The 12,432-nt window shown below is 36.5% G+C and overlaps 3 protein-coding genes across 3 annotated transcripts in view; 1 reads left to right on the top strand and 2 right to left on the bottom strand.

The window, feature by feature from the left end:
- LOC107871516 (WEB family protein At1g12150-like) overlaps positions 1-12,432 on the bottom strand; it is a 28,017-nt gene that overhangs the window by 13,518 nt on the left and 2,067 nt on the right. The gene's annotated exons all lie outside the window — the stretch shown is intronic.
- LOC107870100 (U-box domain-containing protein 36) lies at positions 109-3,053 on the top strand (the record flags this gene model as incomplete). The annotated part of the gene is given in 4 exon segments (XM_016716510.2): positions 109-537; positions 1,661-1,779; positions 2,404-2,519; positions 2,603-3,053. Coding segments are annotated over 4 exon segments (798 nt in total). The 5' UTR covers positions 109-224.
- Positions 3,110-9,292, bottom strand: LOC107870099 (serine/threonine-protein kinase D6PK). Its single transcript, XM_016716508.2, has 3 exons — positions 8,996-9,292; positions 5,215-6,268; positions 3,110-4,633 (listed from the first exon to the last, which is right to left on the bottom strand). The coding sequence occupies exons 2-3, from the start codon at positions 6,147-6,149 to the stop codon at positions 3,757-3,759; spliced, it is 1,812 nt and encodes a 603-aa protein (XP_016571994.2). The 5' UTR covers positions 6,150-6,268; positions 8,996-9,292; the 3' UTR covers positions 3,110-3,756.

Genomic DNA, 12,432 nt, shown 5'->3' with positions numbered 1-12,432 from the left:
AAATACGTTTTAATTAGTTCAGGGGTAATAGGACCCTCCTAAAGTTCGTATGTGCTTCAGCAATTTCGTATATAATTTAGGGTGGAAACAAAACATTTACTCTATCTTCTATATAAAAATGTCTCATTTAGTAACAACATATTCCTACATTTGTCTTAAGTTTTCCAAACACAAGTGATAACAACATTAAGGTTGAATTTTCATTAATTTTCAAGAAGAAAAACATGGTGAATGAGATTGAAGAAGAAGAGGAGAATTTGTATAATTCAACAAGTGATTTGTTTGAAATTGATCATGATGATTATCATGGTGATGGTGAAGTGGAAGGAAGTTTGTTTTCATTTGACTTTCATAATCATGAGGAACATGATGTTGTTTATGTTGTTGTTTGGAACAAGATTAACAATGTTAGTGACCATGAGGGACCAAGTATGGATGCTTTGCTTTGGACACTCAATCATGTTGTGATTAATCAAAATTCTACTATTGTTTTTCTCATTCATATCTTTCCTCAAACAAACTTCATCCCTACTCCATGTAAGTTCTTTCTCTCTCACACTCACACAAACAAAAAAAAAAAAAAATAGTGGCGGAGCCAGAATTTTCATTAGAACAGTGGTGGAGTCAGAATTTTCATTGAGGGGGTTCAGAAATATATATACGAACTGATCGAAGAAAGTTCAACATCTACTGTATATGCATAAAAAAATATTTTTAACCATATACAAATAGTATAAAAATAGTGTAACTTTCAGTCAAAGGGGTTCTGATGAACCCCTGGAGCAAAGGTAGCTGCAAAAGAAGATGCATAAGGAAAAGAGATAAGCTTCCAGTATCCCTCCGAACTGTGGCCAAAATTGCTACGACACACTCCAACTTCACAGGAATCCTATTATCCCCGAACTCAGTTATAGTATATTTTTGTCGCCCTTTTGTGTTGACGTAACACCTTTATTACATAAAATAGGACTCACATCAAAGGTGTCATATCAGCTAAAAAGGTTGACAAAAGCTCCACAAGGGTCCTATTACCCCCTTTAACTCAATTTTGGTATATTTGTCATCCTTTTGTGCTGACGTGACACCTTTATTACATGAAATGGAGCTCACGTCAAAGGTGTCATGTCAGCTAAAAAGAATGACAAAAGGTGTCACGTCCGCTAAAAAAATTGACAAAAGGTTTCACGTCGGCTAAAAAGGTTGACAAAAACTTCACAAGGGTCCTATTACCCCCTTAAACTCAATTTTAGTGTATTTTGTCACCTTTTGTGCTGATGTAGCACCTTTATTACATAAAATAGGGCTCACGTCGAAGGTGCCACATCAGCTAAAAAAGTTGACAAAAGGTGTCATGTCAGCTAAAAAAATTGACAAAAACTTCACAAGGATCCTATTACCCCCTTTGAACTCAATTTTAGTGTATTTTTGTCACCCTTGACACCTTTATTCAATAAAATGAGGCTCACGTCAGCTAAAAAGGTTGACAAAATTGTCACATCAACTAAAATGGTTGACAAAAACAAGCTAAAATTTAGTTCAGAAGGATAATAGAACCCGTAAAGTTAGAGTATGTCGTAGCAAATTTGGTCATAGTTCGGGGTACTAAATGCTTTACTCTAATAATTTGATGAATGATTATTTTTGTGATGAAACAACACAGTGGGGATGATTCCAATAGGGCAAGTGAATGAAGAGCATAAAGAGAAGTACATGACTCAAGAAAGAAGCAAGAGGAGGCAATTCCTCCAAAAGTTTGTTGACATTTGCTCTTCTTCCAAGGTGCACATAGTGATGACTCTTCGTCGAAAAATTATATTATGTATATACATCATATATTACTTTCTATACATAATTACATATATATCAATCTTGAACGCCCTTGGCTAAATCCCTGACTTCATCCCCTGGGAAACAGATAAGTGAAGGTATAATTCACCATGCATTGTAGTCTGTCGGAAACAGCCTCTTTACCTTTCAAGGTAGGGGTAAGGTTTGCGTACACACTACCCTCCCCGTACCCAACTTGTGAAATTACACCGAGCATTTTGTTAACAGGAGTCTATTGAAAACAACTTCTTTACCTTCCAAGGTAGGGGTAAGGTCTGTGTACACACTATCCTCCTCGTACCCAACTTGTGCAATTACACCGAGTATTTTGTTAACAAGAAGAGTCTATCGGAAACAGCCTCTTTACCTTCCAAGGTAGGAGTAAGGTCTACGTACATGCTACCCTCCCCGTACTAAACTTGTGGAGTTACATCTAGTATTTTGTTAACAAGAGTCTATCGGAAAAAGCCTCTTTGCCTTACAAGGTAGGGGTAAGGTCTGCATACACACTACCCTCCTCATGCCCAACTTGAGGGATTACACTGGATATGTCGCCGTTGATGTCGTTTTCGACAGGTTAAAGTGGACACTATACTTATTGAAAGTGACATGGAAGCCAAAGCTATACTAAACCTCATTCCCATCTGCAACGTAAGAAAGCTGATTCTTGGTACTACTAAAGCCAATCTCAAGTATGAGAACTTCTTACTCACACTTTCCCAATCAGTTTTCAGCTGTCGTCTTCATAATCTTGTTTCATGAACTCCTCTGACAGGAGAATGAAGTTGAGAAAAGGCAACGGAACGACAGATGAGATATTACAAAATGCACCAGAGTTCTGTGAGGTTAAGATCATATGTGAAGGCAAGGAAGTTGTTGAGCTGCAGATGTTTGAATCCCCTTCTCTCCGATACTCCGGTAGCAGCCCAAAGTCCATTGAAGGTCAGATCCAAAATCTGAATCAACAAGTCCAGAATGCATCCATTGGATGTGGAGGATGTTTCAGAGCCAAGGTCAGGTCTTAGATATCATACAGTTAATGGTGTCTTCCCTCAAGGACGTCGAGTCTCCTCTCTTCATCATACCTTATATTACATGTCATATCGACTGTTAATGTACATACAAGAAGTAATAACACAACAACATATCCAGTGTAAATCCACAAGTGGAGTTCGGGAAGGATAGAGTATACGCAGACCTTACCCCTACCTTGTAGAGATAGAGAGGTTGTTTCCGATGGACCCTCACTAATAAAGAAGCAAATACTTGCTTTACCATTCCATGAACAAGATACTGATGTTATTACCTGATAAATAAGCAAAAAAGAGAACTCCGTCCTTTACTTTTGAAAGAGCGAAAAAGCAAATATTACACAGGAGAAAGTAAAATGTAGCAAAATTCACTGTGGTCTAAATGTCTGGAAATACACCGACATCCAAAAGTATGGTTGTCGCATAACTTAAGATTAAGATTTGAATCTAAACTTTCTCACACTGTACTGTACCTTTTGGGATGGATACAAATTCTAGGCAGCATCGAAAAGCAATATACATTGAGCAATCATCTTGCTAACTTGGTCATGTGGCCAAAAACAGTTTCCTGTTCATGGCAATGCCCATCTCACCTAAAACCACACGCGGATTTTGAGTAAGGCAATTGCATACCCCTAAAACTCCTTGTACTGGAATACACTCGCCTTTTACCGTTTAGACATCGTTGAAAATATGGAGACTGAAACCTTTTACTGTTTAGACATCCTTGTAAAAATGGGAGGCAGCTCTAGCAAGAAGCACGTACAGATTGACAAATAGAAAGGTCTGACACCGTTACCATTTTGATAAGAACATGTCATCCTCATCGATAGCAATCTCTGAATTCAAGATTTGTTGTCCACCAATTCAGAAAAATTACCAGTCGAGCGAATAATTACTAGAAGAAATCAAATTCGAGGTAGTTATCAGAGCCCTTTTGACTTGGAGCCACTGCTGCTGGAACAATCTTTTGATTTGTAGATGGTGCTGGCATTGGTAGTCTCTCGAATTCAACAGGTTTAGGCACCTCGGGAGGGCTAGCACATCGTATTAGTGCCCAATTAACCCCTTCAAAGAATGGGTGTTGTTTTATCTCAGTTGCCCCTCGTTTGTATGCCAATCTGTTCTGTGGTTCTTTTATGAGTAAACCCCTAATCAGATCCCTTGCGGCAAAACTAACAACTGGTGATTCTGGGAATCTAAGAGGTTGTCCGACTACATTGAATAATGTAGCTCGGTTACCAGATCCTTTAAACGGTGTTTTACCAAACAAGAGCTCATAAAGGAAGATCCCGAAAGTCCACCAATCTACTGCACTACCATGACCTTCACCTTTGATAATCTCTGGTGCCAAGTATTCATGAGTTCCCACAAATGACATCGAGCGAGCACTGGTAGGTTCTGCCATGAGTTCTGGTAATGGAGTAACTTGGTTACCTATGTCATTTTTGGGTTTCCGATCCTTCTTGGACTTGCTGGAAAAGAGGCGGCGAGAGAAGCATGTGGTAGGAACGACACATGATGGTTGAATGCAGGAAGGTTCAATGCACGCCGGCTGGACACAGTAACCAGAGTTCTTCCTGAGAGGCTCAGACTCCAGGGAAGACGTCTTGACCAGCGTCGGGCTAAAAGAACAACAAAGTGACAGATCAAAGTCCGAAAGCATTATATGTCCATCTTCTCTAACAAGGACGTTCTCTGGCTTAAGGTCGCGGTAGATAATCCCAAGCATATGGAGATACTCTAGAGCTAGAAGGACCTCAGCAACATAAAATCTGAAATCATATGAAGTTAAGTAAGTAGACCATAAAGTCAGCTAATACTACGCAACGATAAAGATTACTTTAGCTTATAATGAAAGTGATTTCACAAAGACAAAAACTTCGGTGACGCAGAAGATGTCCAAGAAAAGGGGAAAGAATCCATCAAACTCCATAAAGGGAAAAGAAAAAGAGGAATTTTGGTAACTTGGTGGAGAGAAAAAAAAAAATGACGAGAAGTCTGAACGTGGAAAAAAAATGACATCAGAGGCAATGGACCTTATTACTCAACAAGTGCAAATTGAGAACTGAGACATTCTCAAAGTGAAAGATGCCCCTAGAACCATGGCAAGGGTAAGCAGGTGGGTTTCCAACAAAATATAAAGGCCTCGTGCAACGTCACTCCTCCAGAAATTGACTACATATATATGCACTTCCAATTAAGAAGAACAGCAAGACTGTTTGCACCAGCCTTGTCAATTGTGGATATTCTATTGAAATTACTAAAACAATGATCTTGTCGAAAGCAGTAAAATAGTGTGGAACTCAGTACCAATAGGAAAAATCATATTGCAAAGACTAAAAAGAGGTCATACTTCACTGCTTGTTCAGAAAAATGTTTCCCTTGTTGTCTCTGCCTAAGAGTATGCAGATCTCCTCCAGGGCAGAATTCCATGACCAAACATGAAAACTTATCAGTCTCGAAGTGGCTGTAGAGAGACGGAAGAAAAGGATGATCAAGGGATTGTAAAATTTCTCTTTCTGTCTGAGCACGAAGAAGTTTCTTGCGGCTGGCTAGAGATGCTTTATCCATGACTTTCATAGCAAAGTAACACTTGGTTCCACTCAGTTCAGCCAAGTAAACACTTCCGATATCTCCACAACCCAACCTTTTCAGCAGTCTGAAATGGCTCAAACCTAGGGTACCATCTTTAGATCGGACAGCTTGGATAGCTTCCCATCTCACATCATTTGTTTTGTGGGGTTTGTTTATACTGCTGCTAAAACTACTAAAGGTGCTTTCATCACTCACATCAGTGCTGGTGCTTCCTCTACACACGCTGCTCTTTCCACTGTCAACAAGATCAGGATGATCACTTATCTTCCCACTTCCACTATTTTTTGCTAGACTACTCGCACCATCGCTGACTTTTGCAGAAACTGAACTGTTCTTTCCACTAGTTTGCTCAGACGTTTTCTTTTCTTGATCAGTAGAAGAATCGAGTGAGCTTCTAGTTCCATTTACTTCATGTGTACCAGGTGTCGACACATTCTGAATATCAGTGGGAGCATCTTTAGATTTATCATCAGACCCCCTTTGATACGTTTTATCATTCCGGACCCCGTCCACATCACGTGCTGTACTTTTGCCAGATTCTGGCAATTTATCAGAAAGAGAAAGGCTTAGTTCACTCATTTTTGACACCTGTGTAAGAAAAGAGCTCGTGTCATTTGTTTCTGCCATCTGTCGAGCTCCAACAGGTTTTTGTTTCGGTTCAAGGGGGGCTTTAGCACCAAAATTTGAAGCCATCAGTAATTCAATTGACACAATAATACAGAAGAATAAGCTACAAAGGACAGCACATTTTTCTGTCAGCCATTCCAATTGCCATCATCCTGCATTGAAATTTACAGATGCACTTGACGAATCTGCCAACCAGACAAAAAATTGGTTCAGATAATCTATTATTTGGGATGATTCAATGTGTTATAACGACAACATGCCCAGTGTAATCCGACAAGTGGGGTCTGGGGAGGATAGTGTACGCATAGTGTACGCAGACCTTACCCCTACCATGGGAGGTAGAGGTGTTGTTTCTGATAGACCCACGACTCAAGGAAAAGCATAGCAAAGCAGATTGAAAAAGAAACAGCCGAAAGTGAAGAAAAACAGGAGTATTTATCAAAAATAGGAACATAGCATTTCACTTGACCAACAACAATAAAAACAACTACACCTCAGTCCCAAACAAGCTGGGGTCAGGCTATACGAATCCTCGCTATTCCATTTAACCATTTTACTTGACCAATAAACAGAAGTTCTTGGACTCCGATCAGATAAGTACTAGATCATACCCCCACCTCAACTAATTTTACGGGATACCTGCCACCTCCCACCACACCAGATACCACGTAACTCTATCCACCAAGGCTAAGAGTTAAGACACAAAAAATGCTCACCAAGGCCAGGACAGAAAAAATGTTCAATAAATTAAAAATTAGATCTTTTTTTATAACAGAGGTATTAGGACCAGCTCGTGCACGCCTTAACTAATTCCACGGTATAACTGTCATCTCCCACCAACAACAGATAACATGTAACGTAACTCTATCCACCAAGGCTAGTAAATTAAAAATCAGATCTTGATCAAGATTAAAACTTTAAACAAAATGCAACTCAGATCCTTAATAAAAACAACCACCTTGAATAACCCCATACAGATTTCAAGAACAAAAAAAGTAACTCAATTACAATTACCTTGTAAACTCCCAAGTTAAAATCTTTAGCTATAATAGTGAATTACAATGCTCTTTGTAGAGTTCTTCAGATTTTTTTTTTTTTTATAACCATAGTGTACAGACCAGCTTACGCACACCTCAACTAATTCCACATATTCCACATGATACCCGTCACCTCCCACCAACAACAAGTAACATAACTCTATCCACCAAGGATAATACATAAAAATGCTCAATAAATTAAAAATCATAACTTTATCTTTTCTTATAACCATGTTATCTGATCCAGCTTACGTATATCTCAACTAATTCCACATTGTAACCGTCACCTCCCACCAACAATAAGCAACACGTAACTCTATCCACTGAGGCAAATGCTCAATAAATTAAAAGTCAGATCTTTTTCTCATAACCATGGTGTCCCACATACTTCAACTAATTCCACGAAATACCTATCACCTCCCAACAACAACAAATAATAAGTGTCACTTCCCACCAACAACAAGTAACACGTAACTCTATCCACCAAGGCAAAGACAAAAAAAAAAAAGGGCAGCCCGGTGCACTAAAGCTACCGCTATGTGCAGTGTCCGGGGAAGGGCCCCACCACAAGGGTGTATCGTACGCAGCCTTACCTTGCATTTCTGCTAGAGGCTGTTTTCAAGGCTTGAACCCATGACCTCCTGGTCACATGGCGGCAACTTTACCAGTTACGTATTACGTAACTCATCCACCAAGGCAAAGACAGGCAGGAAAAAATGCTCAATAAATTAAAAGTCGGATCGTTTTTCTTATAACCATGGTGTCCCACATACCTCAACTAATTTCACGAAATACCTGTCACCTCCCAACAACAACAGGAATTACGTATAAGACAGACAGGAAAAAGTACTCAAGACATTAAAAGTCAGATCTTTTTCTTGTAACCATGGTGTCCCACATACCTCAACTAACTCCACGAAATACTTTTCACCTCCCAACAACACGTATTACGTAACTCTATCCACCAAGGCTAAGACAGTAACATAAAAAATGCTCAATAAATTAAAAGTTAGATTTTTTTCTTATAACCATGGTGTCCCACATACCTCAACTAATTTCAAAAAATACCTGCCACCTCCCAACAACAGGTATTACGTAACTCTATCTACCAAGGCTAAGACATACAGAAAAAAATGCTCAATACATTAAAAGCCAGATCTTTTCTTATAACCGGTGTCCCACACACCTCAACTAATTCCACGAAATACATGTCATCTCCCAACAACACGTATTACACGTATTACGTAACTCTTATCCACCAAGGCTAAGACGGACAAAAAAAATGCTCAAAACATTAAAAGTCAGATCTTTTTCTTGTAACCATGGTGTCCCACACACCTCAAGTTATTTCACGAAACACCCGTCACCTCCCAACAACACGTATCAACACGTATTACACGTATTATGTAACTCTATCCACCAAGGCTAAGACAGTCACAAAAAAATGCTCAGCAAATTAAAAGTCAGATCTTTTTCTTACAACCATGGTGTCCCACATACCTCAACTAATTCCACGAAACACTTGTCACCTCACAACAACACGTATTACTAACTCTATCCACCAAGGCTAAGACAGACACAAAATAATGTTCAACAATTAAAAGTCAGATCTTTTTCTTATAACCATGGTGTCCCACATACCTCAACTAATTTCAAGAAATACCTGTCAACTCACAACAACACACGTACCACGTATCTCTATCCACCAAGGCTAAATACAATAGAAAATGCTCAATAAAATTAAAAATCAGATCTTGATCAAGATTAAATTTTTAAACAAAACCCAAATCAGATCCTTAATAAAATCACCAACACCAAGTGCCAAAACTGAATCTTGAACAACCCCATATAGATTTTCAAGAACAACAGAAGTACCTCAATTACAATACTACACCCTTGGAAAGTTGAAATCTTTAGCTTTAATTGTGAATTACAATGCTCTTTGTAGAGTCCAAAATAGTACTGTAGTAGCAGTTCTTAGAGTGAGAAAGAAGAGAGAGAGAGAGAGAGAGAGGAGGGGGGGGAAATGAGAGATACTTTGGACTATCCAAGGCCAATGAAGAAGAGGGGTCAACAAAGAGATGCTAAAGTAAAGACTACTTTTTTTTTCCTTTTTTAATGAAGGGACCTGTCCAATTTTTGTTTCGCTCCGACTCTTCAAAAATATTATACGATACGTGTCTAACTTTTTAAATATAATATATTTTTAGAAGATTCGATATGAGTGTGGTAAGATTTGTGGAGAGTCGAAGCAACTTAGATATAAGGAATGTTCGTGAACAATAACAACATTCTAGTGTAATCTCACAACAGGAACGGATCTATATTGATTTTTACGATGCTTCCGCACTTAGTAAATTCGATGCGCGATAGATATAATTACATAAAAAGATATACTAAAATAGATATAAAATATATAAAAATAAATAAAAAATTGGTCGGATGCACTGGCATTTAGATTGATCTAAAGGTTTTTCACTGAAAGAGGAGCCTCCAGGTGTGAATCTTATTGAGGTAATTTTTTATTTTTTATTTTTGCTTTTTAATTTGTTAAGCCCCCACGATCCTTAAAAACTAGGTCCACCGCTGTTTCACAAGTGCAGTGGGGAAAAGAGTAGAATATATGCACACCTTAATTTGACTCTACCTCGAAGAGATAAAATGATTTTTAATAGACTATCAGCTTAACTGGTACCTACTAAACGTTCGTGAACATGTATTGAAATTTTTTAAAAAGTATGAGACAAAGTATATATTTAAGTGTTTAATTGGAGCGAATTATAATTCGAGTCTCTAAATAAAAAATTTCTTTCGGTGAAGAAGGAAACTCGTATCTGCTATACTTACAGATTCTGTTGTTAGTTTAAATATAATACTTGTTTTGATTATTTTTAAAATTTTATTGTATTGTTAAATGCATCATTAGTAACGATGAAAAGTCTCATTTTGTATAATGAACGATTTGATATTTACATAGTTATTTTTTTTTCTCGTTTTGTCTTTACTCTATCCTTTATCTTACCTTTTTATAGTAATCTACCCTGCACCCTATTTTTCTTATAGTTTTATCCTTCAAATCGTAGATATGAACCATTACGTAATAACAAAAAATAATACAATTATTCAAATAACATATTTATTAGCTTAATACAATATAATACAATACATAACAATCATCTAAACAAAAGGTAGTATGTAGAGCTGTCAATATGGGTTTGGCCCATGAAGCCGGCTCGATCCAACCCTTTAATTAAGTAGGGTTGGGCTAAATTTTTCAGCCCATTTAGAAATGAGGCTTATAAGCCCAGCTTTAATAGGCCCGTCGGCTTGACCCGTCAGCCTCAGAGGCCAGCTCATGGGTTGGTACATTAAAACTAATTATTAAATATTTTTAAGTTGGTCATTTATTTATTAGGAATTAGAATTTTGTCGATCTTTTCTAACTAACAACTTATTTTTTTTTATCTATTCTTTGGTTGATACTAATTTTTTGAAAGTTCTTATTGTATGTTTAAAATGGCTAGTAAGTTGCTTTTAGTTGTGAACTTCAAAGAGTTACTTTTACTTGTGATGGTTTAGTAGTTGTTGCCTTTGCTTAATGCAATATTTTGTTCTTTAAATTTAAGTTTTCTTTTGTTATAATCTTACTTCTTTTATGCAGATACTTTGTATATATCTATATTTATTATCTTAATCATATTAGAATTTTTCTATGAAATTTGTAGCTAATCATCATTTCTTTGCTTATTACAGTAAATGTCATGAGTTAATTACAACGGGATAGTTTGTTGTGAGGTATAAGGGATAAATAGTGTGAGATAAAATGAAGGACTATTTTATCTCATATTTAGCGTGAGGTATTAATTAGTACTAGCATTATTTATGACACCATTTACACCATAGTGATGAAATCCGTATATATAATAAAATAACTAATTTCGAGATTAATTATCCCAGGATAAACTCTTTCCCAACCTAACGACCCTTGAAAGTATTAGTAAGATGCCTATTACATGCTAAAAACTAGTAGGAGATGTATTAAAGTGGAACCATAAAAGTTGATGATAATCTAATACTTATAATATTTTTGTTTATCATATTTCAGGTTGTTTTTATTTTTTCTGAAGATTCGGTGCGCCCCAATCTATGACCCGCTTAGGGCTGAGTTGGGCCACTATTTTAAAAGCTCTTTAGTTAAAAAGGTTAGCCCATTTAATTCTCTAGTCCGCTAGGTTTCAGTGTAATAACTTTTAAATTATTCTAAAAAGGTAAATTGCATTAGGGGAATCTCCTGCGATGATTATTTTTATGAATAATTATTTAATTTTTATTAAAGGAAAAAAACAAGAAGAAGTATTGGGTTATGTGCAATTGTATTTGTGTATGTGTGTGAACGTGTGAATCAATATTAGCATTTATTATTGATTCTTTATTGTAAAATGGGTCCAAACTCCAAACTCCAAATTAGTTTCTTTGCTGTCTGCCATGTCCATTGTCATTAATATGGCCTTCCATTGTGGGACCCGCAACAGGCGATCCGAATCAGTCGGGACTTTAATACAGACATCAGACATAAGGTGAAAGATCAAAAAATATATGGCCTTCCGACACATAGTTATACGACCAATATGCCATTTTCTACTAAATTTAGTTCATGATATATCTCTTTCAAGATGATCCAGACTAGTGACGAAGTCAGAATATTTATTAAAAAGGTTCAGAAGTAAACATATGAATTAGCCGAAGAAGGTTGAACATCAACTGTATATACATTAAAAGATAACTTTAATCATATATAAATAGTATAATTTTTTCGTTAAAGAAGGTTTGGATGAACCTTCTGAACTAAAGATGGCTCCGCGTTGATCCAGGAGTATCGTGGGATGAATGAAATTCATTCTTTAGAATTTTGGTTTAAATTTTGAAATGAGAAACTTTTAGGTAATTTTCACAATTCGACGTGATCGTTTAGGGTTTGATCTCATTAAAAAAAATTAAAATTAAATTTGCGATCAGGATTAAATAGCGAAATCTTAACGAATTATTAGTGTTTTATATTGATGCATAAAATTTATCTTGATACAATAATCATCAAAATTTCTAGTTAAATCTATATAAGTCATTATAATTTAACCATAAATTTAATATAACTTAGATTATTTTAGATCAAAATTTTTGATGAATTTCAAATCAAAATTCCGGTAGATTGTTAATGAGTCTTACAATATAAATATTTTTTAATAAAAAGTTATGATTAAATAGACTTTAAAGTAGTCATATATGCATTACTTGCAGATTATAAAATTACAATA

The sequence above is a fragment of the Capsicum annuum genome, chromosome 5 (assembly GCF_002878395.1).
Source record: "Capsicum annuum cultivar UCD-10X-F1 chromosome 5, UCD10Xv1.1, whole genome shotgun sequence".
NCBI classification, from domain to species: Eukaryota; Viridiplantae; Streptophyta; class Magnoliopsida; order Solanales; family Solanaceae; genus Capsicum; species Capsicum annuum.
Note: the sequence above shows the minus strand (reverse complement) of the source record. Positions and strands in the feature narration are given on the sequence as shown.

Excerpts from the sequence above, each read along its gene's own strand:
- LOC107870099 (XM_016716508.2), bottom strand. The coding sequence starts at position 6,149 with ATGGCTTCAAATTTTGGTGCTAAAGCCCCCCTTGAACCGAAACAAAAA. Across the intron at positions 4,634-5,214 it reads TTTTCTGAACAAGCAGTGAA|ATTTTATGTTGCTGAGGTCC; the intron begins GTATGACCTCTT and ends ATATGATTTCAG.